This window comes from Volvox carteri (assembly GCF_000143455.1).
Source record: "Volvox carteri f. nagariensis unplaced genomic scaffold VOLCAscaffold_29, whole genome shotgun sequence".
In the NCBI taxonomy this organism is placed as follows: Eukaryota; Viridiplantae; Chlorophyta; class Chlorophyceae; order Chlamydomonadales; family Volvocaceae; genus Volvox; species Volvox carteri.
This window is the reverse complement of record NW_003307572.1, coordinates 520089-535536: the sequence shown is the minus strand read 5'-3', so window position 1 is coordinate 535536 and position 15448 is coordinate 520089. Positions and strand designations below refer to the sequence as shown.

The 15448-nt window shown below is 56.8% G+C and overlaps 1 protein-coding gene across 1 annotated transcript; it reads right to left on the bottom strand.

Moving 5' to 3' along the window:
• Positions 1–301: 301 nt before the first annotated feature.
• VOLCADRAFT_62484 (dynein heavy chain 5) lies at positions 302–6552 on the bottom strand (the record flags this gene model as incomplete). Its single annotated transcript, XM_002952305.1, has 10 exons — positions 302–415; positions 944–1089; positions 1343–1409; positions 1624–1699; positions 1955–2026; positions 2641–2747; positions 3245–3406; positions 3646–3831; positions 4204–4344; positions 6391–6552. 10 exons carry the CDS (start codon positions 6550–6552, stop codon positions 302–304), a joined length of 1233 nt encoding a protein of 410 aa, XP_002952351.1.
• Positions 6553–15448: the final 8896 nt, after the last annotated feature.

Here is a 15448-nt window from a genome sequence, read left to right as displayed (position 1 = left end):
AAGTGCTGGCCTTACCGCGAGGGGGTGGGGGTTCTCTGCGTACTTATTTCACCAACGAAAGCAGAGATAGGTAATGTCGCGAGTTTCTTAGCCGGTCCCGGCACCACTGCGACGTGTGCTTCTGCCGGCTGGCAATCAGCAGCCCGCGTTTCGGTGGGCCATGCTCGCCCTCCCTCACCCAAGATATCGACACATCTCTGAGCAAAGCGGCAACTACATAAAACTGACATCACAACGTGTGCACCAGACAACGTGTACATCCTCCCACCTACGCCAGTCCGCTTACCCACCCACCCGCCACTCACCTGAACTTGTCTCCCTCCCCTGGCATCTGCTTGACAATGTCGTCGGAGCTGAAGATGGGCTCCAGGTACAGCCATGTGGCCTGACATTTGAGCCAGTTGTCCAGCATGTCCTGAACAGGAAAAGGATCAACGGTCGCCACACCGCACGTGATGGCAGGCAGGGCTCTTACGGGTCTCGTTTCCCGGGGCTTACGTGACGCGAGTCAATGGTGCTCCGGAGAAGTGATCTCAGCTACCGGATGAATGGATAGATTATAGATGGAATGGTGGGTGGTGATCCCCTCAAACATCTTTGGTGTGGGCAATGATGGCACATGCAGGGCGATACATGGAATGCCAAGCCGCGTGCCCGAACAATGCCCGAACAATGCCGAACAGTGGCAAAGCTTTGCCATTATCCTCATCAGGCATTGTTCGCCTTCATTGCCCAAGTGCATTGCGTGGCCACAGGGCGTGCAGCTCCCACAGGGAACGGACATGGGTTCACTATTTCATTAAGGACGTTATACGCGTAACATACACGTACAGCATGACATTTCGGCACTCCGCGGGCTGCGCTCTACTGAGAGCAGCAACGAGAGGCGCCACCCGCCCCGACATGCTCTGCCCTGTCCTGTCCCCAAATCGCAGTTGCGGACCTGCAGGTTTTGCAGTGTAGACTCCCACGCGGATGCACGCTCCTTGAAGGGCTTCACGAAGGGCGACGCGTTCATGGCCTGAATCTTGACGATCTGATCATCCAGCACCGTCTGGATCTCATCCGTACCACCCAAGATGAATGCACCTGCGATGTTGGATGCGGGCAAGGGCATGGGTATGCGGTTGCGTGGGTTCCCACAAAGCGGTACTGAACGGGTGTGTGTCGCTCCAGACGACACCGCCGAGGAAAATGATTGCATCACTGTGTTTTCTGTGCTGCGGTTTGACGCAGGGAAACATATCGCCCAGCAGTAGAACCCTCAGCAAGCAAACAGCTGTCCGCGCCTGGCTGCGTCGGGCGCAGGAAAAGACAACGGCCGTTGCGACATCGGACGTACCGGTATCTTTATACGGTAGCACGCGGAACTCGAGTCCATTCCACTCGGCCTCCATCTTATCCAGCGTCTGTTGCGATGGGGGTTCACCACACCAATATGGAACGCATTGACCACGAAGTACACATGGCGCTTCAGTACAGCTGCGCTCGAACGCGTCACGGTTCTCTTGCTCCGCGTTCTCTAACAGAAACTACACAGCTTCCGCAAAGCACCAACGCTATGCAGTGCATTGCAGAGACCCACTGGGGCGCTTTGCCGGGACCCTTCATCCTCGCACTTACCTTGAGCATGGAGGCCTCCTTGGTGGCCACACCTCCAATGTTGGATACCGCTTCCAAGTGGCTGAGAACGCCCCACCTGCACGAAAACAGCCCCAGCGAACAGACAAAAATGACAGGTACACCGCATCAATCAGTAGGAAGGCTCAGCTCTCTAGGAGATCTGGCTGCTAACTTCCACGCGTCCCTTACTAAGTCGCACACGCAACTGTGGTCTTCCCCCAGCCGCCGTCTCCGGCTCCTTTCCTCGGCCCCTCTCCTTCAGTTATCCTATATTGTATACACGAAATAGAAAGTGCACTGTTACCCTTCGGCCCCTTGTTAAGCCACTCACTGCAGGAGGTTTTGCACGTTGAAGTTGATGGCGCCAGGGCGGCCCAAGATATTGAGGATTTGGTCCCAGTGGCTGTGGGGGTTTAGGGAAGGGTCCGGGGTTGGAAAAGGGTTCGCGCCACAGGAGCAAGCAGTAGGTGCCAGCCAACGGGCGGACGTGTCCACACGACTACCGAGAATAGTTCGCACATCGACGGCAACGACCTGGCATCCCTACCGTCATGAAAGCACAGCACGGGCAGGTCCCTAAAGGCCGCTCTACTCGAAAGAGTAAAGCAATCCCGGGTTGTCCCCAGGGCCAGTCTTCTCGCTCGTGGCGGCGGATGAAGATTTCGACACAGAACGCTGTTCCTGGTGAACAGCGCTGGGCAGGTGGGGAAGGGATGGGAAGGCGACCCCTTCTTTTCGTCTGTAAAATCCGTCCCTGGTATAATAGGATGGACGGTCCGTATCTAATATACCAGGGCACGATATTTAGACGATTATACATTTTACAGAGGCTTCCCCACCTGCCCAGTGACGTTTGTCAGTACACTAAACATGAAGCGATTGAAGTAAGAATACAGCCACGCGCCGCCCTGGACACATCGTAAACGCCGCTGCATGTTTCACAACACTGTTGGCTTGCGCTCCCCCTGGAAAGCACCCACGGAAACAACAGGCGACCGGGGCCCCGCCCACACCCACCGCTTCTCCAGGGCCTTGTTTGCGACCTCCTGCAGCAGCGGCAACACCGACTGGAATTCCTCCAGCTGCGCCTTGAGGCGGCCAGCCACGGGGTCCTCCTTGCGAGCCTGCGCAGCGGACCGAGAAGGACATCCATGCATATAGTTTAGTCTGGGCAGTCGCGGTGGCAGGGTGAAGACCTTACAAGTCGTTCGGACGGTATGCCGTTGCATGAACGGAGCCAGGGACACCGCGCTTCGTGGGAACGCATAACATCCTCCCCATCTGTGCCGCTAGGATGCAACTAAACAAACGCGCCTGCATTTTGCATTTTGAGTGGCCTCATGGCCATGAACAGGAGGATAGGGGTTGTAGACGCGGTGCGCGGGCCGCAGAGACGGCTGAAGTGCTAGCCGTGTGCGGGGATCGAGCGATGGTTACCTATCGGCATGTTGGGGACGGACATTGGCTCCGACTCGTTTATGACTCATGCGCGGTAACCAGGTTGGCCCCGGAGGTGCTGCTGACCTGAAGGACAGGCGCCCGGGGGGCTACCACAGCATCCCAGTCACCCAGCCCGTCGCAACATTGCCTGTGATTGGAAAATCATTCCTCCATAACCCACCTTGAGCATCTTGTAGTTGTTGCGCGCAAGCTCGTCGACCTTGGCCTGCACCGCCTCGGGATCCAGCTCCGCGCAGGGGGACGTCATCCAGGTTTCCTTGCTGCGCTCGAAGTCCGCCAGTGCTTGCCACTTGTTGCGAGCCGCCGTGAGCTCCTTGTTCGCCTGTGCAAGGGAAAGTTAGTACTCTTTCGCCATGACCGAAATAGAAAGAAAGGGAAAGAGTGAAGGGTAAAATAATATCATCGACCCTAACTTGTGCTGAAGGGCAAGGGCTGCGACGTTCGGTCCTAGCTGGCCTGCTCTGCTGTCCAAAAGGCGTCACGCGCTCGGTCGATTCTTCGGCCCCCCAGACGGGCCACCCTTAAGCCCCGTGCAAGTTCTGGAACACTCCCGCCCCGCACCTGTTCCACATCGTCCAGCCCGCGACTGGGCTGCTGACCGAAGAGCTCTTCATAGCCGCGGTAGCGTGAGGCCTTCTCGGAGATGATGGTGAAGGCATCCGTCGCAGCAGACAGCTGCTCCAAGACCGACGCCGGTGTGCTGTTAACGTCATCGTACTTGCCACTGCGGAGCTCGTGGAAGAGGTCCTGCGGTGTCCCAGCGAACATGCGACACATGCGCACCCACCCTTGGGCCTTCGGCTCGTATGGGTAGTTTTACAGGTATGGGGTCACGCACCCCCCAACCATGTAACACACACACACACATGTGTCAAAAGGAATAATCATCTGACGACTTGCCCATGTACGTTGTACCATGGCGCTGCGACTTCCCATTACGCAGCAGCGACGCTGATCCTCTGCCCGAATCCCTCCTCATGGCGGTCGGCCAGGGGGCCGCGGGCCACCGTGGTGACCCGCATCCCTCAGGTTCAGGGCTGGCGGGGTGGCGCTCATTGACCGCCTCGTCCTCACACCCCTCCCATGCACGTCTGGCCCGCTATCCATCACAACACGCACCTGCAGCCGGTCGACCACGTCGCGGATGGCCTTGCCCAGGGCATGCACCATGGCGGGTTTGCGCTCATCCACCCAGGTGGCGGCCTCGCCAAGAGCCCGATGGAAGCCCGCCACAACCTCCTTCAGGTCGTCCAGGGTAACCTGCCATAACAGACCGACAATACCAACGCCCGCCAATGTCAGTAGGAGAACCAGAGAGCAATAGAGCGGCAACCCTCTATTGCCCTTTTTAACAGGGCAACACAGAAAAGGTGAGCTTGGATAAGGGGAGGCTGGTGGAGAGTTACTATGTGCCGCAGAGAACTAGCCTGTGCCGCAGTAAAAAGGTTACTGTGCCCAAGCTCTGTATGGGCCTGTAGAACACACTTGTAATCTCCGTCTTCTCGTACGGGGCGCAAGTGCGGGCTCCCAGACTTCAGCAATGTGAGCTTTGTGAACGCTATGACTAACCCCATGGTCAAGGAGCAGCACACTTTCATGCGATCCGTGGCAGGCGCACGAAATTCCACCATGGATTCTATCACGAGATGTCTGAGAGGCCATTGCAGCTCCACTGGGCTAACCTTGTTCTTAAGTTTTGGAGGTGAGAGGCCCGGCGGGACAATGCGCCACCGAGTGTTCGTTTCAGGCCTCGGGCTAGTGGCCGAGGGTATCACTGATTGTTGGCCAGGACAGGTCCTTGCCTTCCTGACCAGTATCAGCCCCTGAGGGCCTACGGGGCGAGAGTTTGGTTTGCACACTATGCTACTGTTAACTCCTATTGGTGATATTCTAAAAGAGCGACCGATGCGAGGTGGGCGTGCGCTAACACCTGGCTGACCCACGGGGGTTTCCCCCCGACTGGAGTCACCGGATGGGGTTAAGGCGCATGCCGGTATCTGAACTGGATGGGCGCACCGCCTAGTAAGGGAGCACGGCTGGAGTGGCTCGCTCTCACCGTGGTTGTGCTGCCTACGCGTTCGGCTCAGGTTGTTGGGAGCTAGAAGTGAGCAGGTGTTATGGCCGCGGGCGTGCCGCGCGTACCTGCAGGCTTTGCGACTGCGGAGCGGTCGAGGACGAGGTGCACGTCGTTTGCGAGTGCCCAGTCTAAGGGGGCCTTCGAGTTAAATACGAAAAGAGTCATTGGCTTCCGAAGGCACGAAATGCCTGCTATTATGGCTGAAGCCCCCACCATAGCTGTGTTCATCTTCTCTTGGAGGTCTGGGAGACCAGGCACGCCGCGCTCAGGCGCGTCGAGCCCACGCGAGCGGGGGAGCAGGTCAAGAATCACGCGGTGTCACAATAATGGCCGTTGACCGTCCATGGTCCCCCGACTTTCACGGGAGGCCCCTGCACTTTTGCCTTACTTGTAACTTGTAATTTGCTGCAAGATACATACCGAACCAGGCAGCGCCAGACCAAGTGGTGATGACGATAGGAAAGAGGTCTGTCACCACCAGTACTGTATTGCGGTACGCCGCCTAGAGCTTATGCCCTTTCCCGTTAGGCACAACCGCAAATTCTATTTGCCACGCGGCGGCGCCTGGGGCTGCCTTATGTCCCACAAGTACCTGAACTGCGTCACCAGTTCACGTCGTCATGAAACCACGCGAGGCTGTCTGCAATGCCACAAGATTTCCCCTCGGACGGGAAGCAACCAGGCATGAAGATAGCTAAATACAAGCAATAAATGGGGGTTGCCGCTTGAGAAAGCAGCTGGGACAAGCTGGTTGTCTCAGTCGATATGCATCGGTTGCTAATGCGTTTTCGTCTGTGTCGCTGGCCGCTAGGAGCAAATGGAGATTATGGGGGAATTCACGCGAACAGATGGTCTGCGTGTTTCGCGAGCTCCAAGCCGTAGAGGACGAGGAGCACGTACTCTTGGAGTGCCCAGCATATAGCACATGTAGGAGCTTTCTGTCGAGATTCATGTGGATCAGAACATGAAGGATCGCAACAGTAGCTAGGCTGAGGTGGGTTTCAAACTGTAGGCGCACTGCAACGGCATAACAGTCTGGATAATTAGGTTACTTCGACATAGTTTTCCCTTTTTCGGGATAGGATCCTAGTTTTCCTTATGCGTTTTTACGATATCTCTCTATCTCGGACAGCTTTCGGGCCCCTGGCCCTTAAGCCGGAGGCTACTATGGGCCCATTACATTATTGAAGAGTGACGCCACCCGAGGTGTAACACACACACACGCGTACCTGATCGGCCGGCGGTATTTTGCCGCCGTACTCTGTGAGCATCTCGTACATACTGATGACAATGGTGTAGCGGCGCTCGATGTTGTCGCGGCCAGCCATGACCTGGCTGAAGGTTGCATAGTAGCTCGCGAATTCGTCCAGCTTCTGGGGCCGACCCGACATGTTGCTGCGGCCAAGGAGGAGGGGCAAATCGCTCAGGGAACATGGTGGCGGTAGTGTTGTTAATGGTACTAATGCCAATGACAGTAACCATGTCGAAGATGATGATGGTGCCCGATTCATGGGGTGGGATGCGTGGGATCAGGAACTATCGCACCTAAATCCCCGCAATTTCCCAAAAAGTTGTAGATAATTGTTGCATTGTGCTGATATCCGGGGTCGTCAGGCACAGCTGTACCCTGTACCCTGAGCACGAGCCGCAACCCCATGCGTGACCGCATCATACCATTGTTCGGGCTGCAGCTACGCCAGTTCGGCGGCCAGAACCACCAAGCATACAGTACCTCTAAATGGTAATTCCGTCTGGGTTCTAGTTGGGGAAAACAGTACCTTCCTGACATTTCTTTTAGTGGTAGCATTTCTATGCAGTTTGGCCAACTCGCTGCTCCCTGACCACAACAATAGACACATACGTGGACACCCATACGTAACCAGCCTTGCCCACAAAAGCGGACGGGCTCAACTTACACAGTGAGGCCCTGGAAATCCTCCAGTGCGGCCAGGGACGCGTTGTGTGCCGCCGCTGTGAGCAGGATACGCAGGCAGGTCATTGCCTCCTCCAGCGTCGCCGACAACATCTCCTGCAAGGACACAGATACAGGCCAGCACAAATATATGAAAGCGATTCAACAAACGTTTCAACAAACGTTTATTGAATTGCAGCAGCAGGTGCAGCGGCAGCAGGAACGAGCCCAAAACTATGGGTGCGATGCCAAAACGATCCGCATCGCCGGATTCCAGGCGCTACACGGAATGAGCACGACGGTTTGCGGGGGTTGGGTTGGTGCTGATGGCGCCACCCCTCCTAACTGCTTCATGAAGTTTAGCAAGCGCTCGGCCTGCCTTGCGCCAGCTTTGCCTGGCCTGCCGTGGCCCACGCTCTTTCCTACTTCTCACCAGCATTTCGCTAACGGACAGGTGCAGCAGCACACAGTCATATCCCGCCTTGAAGGCCACCAAGTCGTCCATCCAGCTCCTGCGGGGGAGGAGAGCACCAGTCGTATTGCCACCACCCCCGGTCAACGGGTAAACGACAGCGCCTTAGGTAGCGTTGCCGCCTACTATTGCCAATCCGTCCTGCGCAATGCTCAATACACCCTACTCAAACAACAGCAACAGCGTCATCATCAATGAATCCCAGCAGGGTGGCCCCGGGTGTGTGTCGCGCCGCGGGGTTCGGGTGCGGCCGCGGGGTTGGGTTGTGGGCGGAGTGGGGCGCCGCAGGCGAGCGGGCCGGTGTGTGGCTTGGCTGGGCTCTTCTGCAGTGTAAGGGCCCAGCACCTTCGCGCCCGCTCGTAGCGGTATCTGCCCACTTATACCCAACTGGCCACTAGCCTTTTCAATTCGTACTCACCTAAGAAGCGCCATGTCACGACGAAACTGCGCCACATCGCGCTCCTGCGAGCGGTAGGAAACCGCATCGAATTGGGCCGCAAATGCCGCCACCACCCGCAGCCCCGCATAGCGACTGGCGGCGGCACGTGCCTCCCGGAAGGCCTTGCTAACCACCTGGCCCAGGCCCAATCTGACGACCAACACACCAGCCACAGAATGGACAGAAGGAGGGGAGGACACGAGCACCAGGATAAGCGATGGGAACATCAGGGAGGGCCACATTCGGCAACGTCAGCACAGGAGCAAAGCCTCTATACCACTGTGGAGCTGCTAGCTAGCCGGCCAGCGAGCGAGGGACGAGCCGCCTTTGAGGCATGCTATGCAGGCCAGCGGTGCAACGAAAACATGTGTGCGTAGGAATGTATGTAGGGATGTACAAGCGTGCGCTCCTGGCTAAGGATGTGCAAATCAGCAATCACTGCGTGGGGCTCGTGAGCGAGGAGGCGCCCTTATCAACGCCCGTGCAACCCAAGCCCAATAATCAGCCCAATACCGCCTCTCACAGTCAACGGCAGCGCCGGTGCGGGTGGCAGTGGCGCGGAAAGGGGGCAGCAGCAATAGCAATGCGGTATAAGAAAAGCGGAAAGTCCTAGGTGCTCGCTCGCAGGTACCCCACCTAGCCTTCTGCAGGGGCCGGTAACCCATGAGCATGGTGATCATCTCGGGGCCAATGCGCAGCAGGTGGCCCGGCCCCGCTCCGTGGTTGCGCTCCGCCGCCTCTGCCACGAATAGGGGCTTCAGTGCGTCCTGCTGCGGCAGGCGGGGGAGCTGCTTGATGACCTCGTTCAGCGCGTCCACTAGGTCAGTCGTTAGCGCCTGCGGGCGGGTGAGCGAATGAGCGGATGGTAACGCGTGAGGAGTGAGTATTATTATCTACGTCAAGATACGGATAGCGAAATAGGGTGAGGATGCAAGTCATAAGGATGTGGGCGGACGGGATTTAAGCTGCGGAAAAAGCGGCAGGGGTATAGAGGGGCGGAACAAGGCGCCCGGCCGCATTGGGCTTTTTTGCAATTGCCGCTCCAAGCCTTCCTTCTTGCACGATCCTGTCCTCAAGCCCCATGCCTTGGGCCCCAGGATCATCCCCACCGACCACGACCCCACTACAGCGCCCCTCTCCCAGACCCACGGTTCTTACCACGCGGACTTCATCCTCGCTGGCATGAAAGCTCACTACGTTCTGCACTGCTGAAGTGTCCCCTTCCAAAGCAGCCATGCTGCCGCTGCCGCCTCCACCGCCCGCGTCGGTGCCCGACGCCTCCGCCGCCACCGCGTCTATCAGCGAAGGCGTATCCAGCCCGAATGACACTTGCGTCATCAGAATGGACTTGCTTTCGAAGGCGTCCCGCAGGCCCTCCACGGTGCGCAGCAGAAGCCCAAGTGCGCCCTCGCAGCATATGTAGTCCGCCAGTCGAACCATGTTCACCAACAAGGACACCTCCTGCGGGGCGCATGCGGGGCGCATGCGGGAATACTTTACATTAACACGTGGAAACAAATGCAAGGCGCGAGCGATCATGTGCGGATACGGAAGGACGCCATGCAACGCCAATTGCAGAGGTTTAAGTATCACCAAGCGGACCATCCGCCTGTCCTTCCCGTCACCTGATCGGCGTGTCCTGATGTCCATGAGAAGGCTAGAACCCCACCTGTGATGGACGCAAATCCTCACCAACCTCGGCCACCACAGCTGAGCTTGTAAATTAAGCGCCGTCAGCCGTCGACGGCGCGACAGCGTTCTCCCTAAGTCCTCTCTAATCTACCCCGGCCCGGCTCGCAGCAAACGCGGCCCGCACTGCTCACCTGCTGCGCCTGGCGCAGGGCTTTGCTCTTCTCCAGCTTCTCCGTCTTCGCCTGCGGGACAGGGCAGCGAGCAACGGTGCTGCCGTGATGAGGCCTCTCGTGTGACTCGCTTGGCTAGGCCTAGCACAGCGGGTGTCACCCAAGGATGCGAGCCCCCAAGGCCCTGCCAGGGATATTTGCAATATTCAAGTGACCAGCGAAAACATAGCTAAACCCAAAAGACTACATATGCAAAGACGAGGGCGGAACACAACGAGCCAGGTGAGGCCAAGCCATCGTGAACGAACGGCCCCGGGGAGGTATCCAGACCTTCTATGCTCGTTAGGCTAGTACCTTTAGGATGCTCCTGCCGGGCTTATTGCTGACCGGATGTGCCGCTGCCAGCACTGGGTTAGTCTCCCGCTCCAGCTCCGCTACTTCTTTGGTCAGCCACTCACAGTTCTTCTTCACGTCACCAATCAGGCGCTGCAGGGAGCGCTCCACCGCCACCAGCAGGTTCCCCAGCTGGTAGGTGGCCTTGTTCCTGCGCGCCGTTGTGAAATCGGTTATGTCGTTGTTGTTGTTTGTCACAGGGAGACTTCTGGGCCCATGGCACACATTTGGATTGCCATATCTAGGATTGAACACCCTACAGCACCATCCACCATTACCACACTGTGCTACGCCAAGTCCAACACGTTTAATTCTGCCTCCTCGAATCCCTTCGCATCCTTTCACCGTAACCGAACATCGGGGCTATGTAGCGTGGAGCAAAGAAACGAATAGCGCGCGAAGCGCATCATAGGGTGCGGCAGCCCTACAGGAAAACGTTGCCCTGGTTGAGAAGGCGCAAAAATGATGCGTTCAGGCAATCCCGCCCTTCGCGAAAGCTCCGGTGCGATTCCGTAACCCCATAAAACGCTTCGTCCCGGATGCGCGGACTAAGAATTGAGCGGGTCAAAGGAGGGAAAAGGAGGGAAAAGGAGGGAAAAGGAGGGAAAAGGAGGGAAAAGGAGGGAAAAAGAGGGAAAAGGAGGGAAAAGGAGGAAAAAGGAGGGAAAAGGAGGGAAGCTCGCAAGCCCGCTACTTACTTGCGCTGCTCCTCCTGCATGGCCAGGAACTCCGCCAGCGGTACGGGTCCCTCCCTCGGCAGCTCCACCAGCTCCACCTGCTGCATCTGAAACACCTGCAACATATCGCACACGCCGGACGAGCGGATTATCATATACCAAGTGCAAGGATCACACCATGGGCGGTGTTCGATTGTAGAAGCGTGGAATGAATGCTGACAAGAAAGAAATATCGAACATGGGAGTGCGGCAGGGAGGAGAGCCAGTACTGGTATTCGGACTCCCCAAAACACCATTTCCATGGGCGAGCTGGGTTCTCAAGGTCGTCACGAAATCCTAACGGCCAAAGCCACACAGAGTCGTCTCAACCGCGACACGAGGACCGGGTCACTACTCGAAATCTAACGGCTGGATGAGCCGGCTCCATTAAATAGACCTCTGCGCGCCCACGTGTGTGCATTTTCCGCCGCGACGGCAGATTCCACCGCGACCGTTTGCGCCTCACCTTTGCCCCGATATCCATGATGGTAAAGCAAAAGTCCGGCTTGGCCAGCAGCATTCGTGTCTCCATTTTGGCGCGCAATCGCTCGAAATGGCTGGAGCGCGCAGAGCTGCGCCAGATACGCAGGTAGCGCTGCACAAGTACCGCGATCGTGGAAGGGGAGTGTATCAAGAATCGCGTGATACATCAATTGTTGAGGTCTAAAGGTAAATGCTGAGCATAACGGCCCCATGTTCAAGAGGGTATGGCCAGCGGACAAGTTAAGGTTCCACTGCGCGCAGGCTGGCTGGCTATCTGGCTGGCTAAGCATGTAGTGCACGCGGGTTTCCGCCGATCAGTTTGTTTGCAATCAAATGATTTAGCGGAATAGGGGAGAGAAGTTAAAAAGAATCAGCCTCGCGTCCAACCTGGCCATACGCGGCTGGCAACGGTACGCGGCTGGCAACCCTCGAACGCCCAGTCGCCTGATTACGTAACGTTCTGCCGCATCACGAACTGCAAAACGAATAAAAATGTGCTCAAGAGAAATCGACCTGAAAAATCTCCCATCTCACCTGCGACATGTAATTGCGGAAGAAGGACAGCTGCTTCATCATGTTGTACACGGACGTTTCGCGGACCCACTCCCCTATTGGTGTGTACTCGGCAGGGGAGCCGTCGGCGAAGATCTGGATGGCATGGGTCAGCAGCAGGGAAAACACCACATGAGCCGGTGGCGTGTCCCGCCAAGCATCACAACCATGGGTGCTGCACCGCGGGGTTGAACATTCGATCCTGGCCAGCGCTCTATCCATAAGACAGGAGAGCCTCGCGCTGGTGCTTTAGAAAGGTTGTTGAACCTGTTACTGCTCCTCTACTGCTGCGGCTTCCATACACATCACAACTTTGGCGTGGAGAAGTCCTCGACTCCATTCTGGTCAGTTCATGAATTCACAGGGGGCCGGGGTGTTTTGTGTGTGCACAGGCCAGGTCCACGCATCTAACTAATCCAAGCCTGCTGGCCGCGCAAGACGGCTGCCGTCCCCAAGAATGTGTCTGCATTTCAAGGCCAGCACGTCATCACCGTCACGCACGCATCACATAGCTGCTTATGCGAGCAGCCGGCTTCTTGGGTCCCATCCCTGTCTCCAACACCGCTTTTGCCAGGACCATCCCGCCGCCTGGGATCGCTCCCATCCTAAGAGACGAGTCAGAATCTCCGTGGCCCGTGGGCCAGAGGAGATTCTCCTGAGACACCCTCCTTTTCCCTCCGCCTTGCCTGAACGACGCCCGATGCCGACATGGTGTAGTAGCTGTTACCGGGTTTCGGAGGTGGCAACGCCTCCTTAGCTACCACCGTCAAATCGTATGGGCTGCCGTTGCCCAGGGGATGCGTCTTAATGCAGTGGAACATCTTAACCTTGGCATCGTGGCCGTAGCGCGCGTAATATTCGATCACGTCCGTGCCCTGAAATCCGGGAGGTGCGGGCAAGGCGAGGCGAGCGGAGGTGCGCACATGCATTCCGCACGAGAGACATTGTTAGATGCAAAAACCCCTGGCTGCCACACGGCATTACAACCACACAATGCAACTGTTTGGGAGCTTTACCGGCGAGTTGTACCAACACAACCTGAGCCGTGGCAAGCCGCATGGGATAGGACGGTTATCGCTTGTGATACCCCTGACCGCTCACACAGCTTGCCGTGGCTCAATGTTGACCAAACCCGGTCGCCCTTTCGCAGACCGCCAGCATGCCTTTTCAGACGGTAAGCCAGCCCGTAAACCCATTGTTAGAAAACTGCCGCTGACATAGCGGGTGTGATTGGCTTGCCGGCCGCACGCAGGTACCGCAGCCCATATGTGAGCTGGCGTCTAAACAGAGCGTGAAAGGACGGACGCCACCCGGCCTTAACCCACGTGGCCCAGTTAGCTATGCATGTCCAATACGCGTTTGGCCCCCGCACAGAGACACGGGCAGCGCTGGTAAGCACGTCGCGATGCCAACTGGACGCCCAAACCAGCGACCAACCGCATGCATCGAAATCTCAAAGTCCCAAGGGTTCGCGGCTGTGGTCTCGTATCCTATTCGCGTACATTTCAGGCCTCTCTGCGCGTGAAATTCATCCGTCACGAAGTTCTGGTAATCCTGAGCACTAGCGTAATTAGGGAAGCGCACTGCATGCGGCTCCACCCCGTCAAAGAATCTATCTACCGGCTGCCCTGGGCAGGCATCCTGCACCACCTTCCCCACAATATGCAGCTTTTGAGACCTGTGAGGTGACGCCTCCTGCCCTGGGGCGTAAAAACCCAATGAAATCCACCTAGACCTCCTTCCCACTCAAGGCACATCTGCTGTCTAACAGGCGACTTAAAAAAATTTTAAAAACCGCACCCAACGACCGAAGGACATGCAAACAACCTGCAAGCCTGCGTATCAGCACATACAATCCTTCCAAGGTCCCTCGTCAGTAGCCCCTGGCGGGCGTTAGATGTGGCAGCGGTATCGCAGCAGGACGCTGCGAGGATCTCCCACCATCCAACAGGTCACCCCCGCGATATACCCCTGGGTCCTACCTTATAGATCCGGTGCCGGAACTCCGGTTCGATAATTGACATAATCGCCGAAAGAGAGTTTTGGCTACTTTCTGCCACCAGCGCTGACTCCCTCGGCGGTGATGGCAGCCGTGGGTGCTGTCGAGGCAGGGTGTGAACATTTAGCCATGACAGTGCGCGGCGTAGCGAATGCAGGGTCAATGCAGTTTCATCGGACTCTAAAAGCAACAAGGGTTCAGCAAACGAATTGGAACTCTCATCCCCAAATTTGGGTCTTTCCTGGCTAAGAGCACGAAACACTCGCGGATGTAACCCCCGTCCATGCACTCAGGATCTCGTCATTTAGCAAACCCCGCCCTCATTTGCGACGAAGGGTAACGAAGGGTAGGGATAGTCCTACCTGGGAAGGTGTGTGTGGGCTTGTGATGGGAGGGAGAGTGCCAGGCCGCTGGTTTGGGTCCGTGGACACCAGCGGAGGTTGCGCTCCTCCCCCGCCTGCACAGGACAATGGATGGGTGCCCTCTATGCGGAGATTGTTGCTGCAGCCTCTCCGGAGTTGGGCTGTCATTGTTACCGCGTTTTGCGTAAGGGGCTACAAGCAACGTTACTGTTGCCTCGTGGGCGCCCGGGTGTCAGTACGGCAAGGAAGGCACATACTCATATCGATACCCGAAACCCAAAGACGACCACTGCCTGGATGGGGGATAGCCGTTTGATCCTCTCCCCCAAATCCCTCCAATACATACAAACCTGCCAATGGGGCCAATGTACCTTGCTGGTACACAACCGACTGAGGACCCGTGCCATTCCCAGCGCTCCCCGCCTACGCGACACGGAAAGTAGAGTTGAGTAAGACCTATGTTTGTTCATAGCGACATATTTGAGCTGACAGATAACCTATGCGGCCCAACATCATTTGCGTAAATGCCCACGGACACCCGATGGTCCCGCATGCAGGCGAGTCGCCCATGGGCCCACCCTGAGCGGCGGCAGCTTGGATCCTGTCGACCTGCCAGTCGCTCCTTGCTGATTGCCTGCAAATCATTTTAATTGAGTGAACGGCGAGCTGGCTTCCTTTGCCATGGCATGGAGACCAGAACAGTAGCTGCCCATCCTTATCCCTAGCAACATGAACATATATAAAGGTGATATCGCACCATTGCTGCGAGGCCGGGAGGGGCTCCTGTTTCGGTCCATCTCGTTGTTATAAGGTGCTCCTAACAGGAGCTTATCCGTCTTTCACGAACTGAATTTATTGTAGCCATGATGTGTTAATTTACTGCTTAGAAAAGAACTCAAATAACGCTCCCTGAATGGCTAATTTGTGCTTGGCGAGCATCTAGACAGCATGGGCGCAGCTGTCCTACATTGTCTATTTCCGTTTACCATTCCAAATGTGTAACTGAGTTCCTGTTCCTGCCAAGCTCCCCCTTGCCGTACACGGGGCAGTACTTCCGCGTGAGCGGTGCCAGTCCGGGCTTACTAAGAAATGAGAGAGCCCAGGGTCAACGAACAGACTTTTCGGAGCGATTGCAACATACTACGATGCGTCCCACT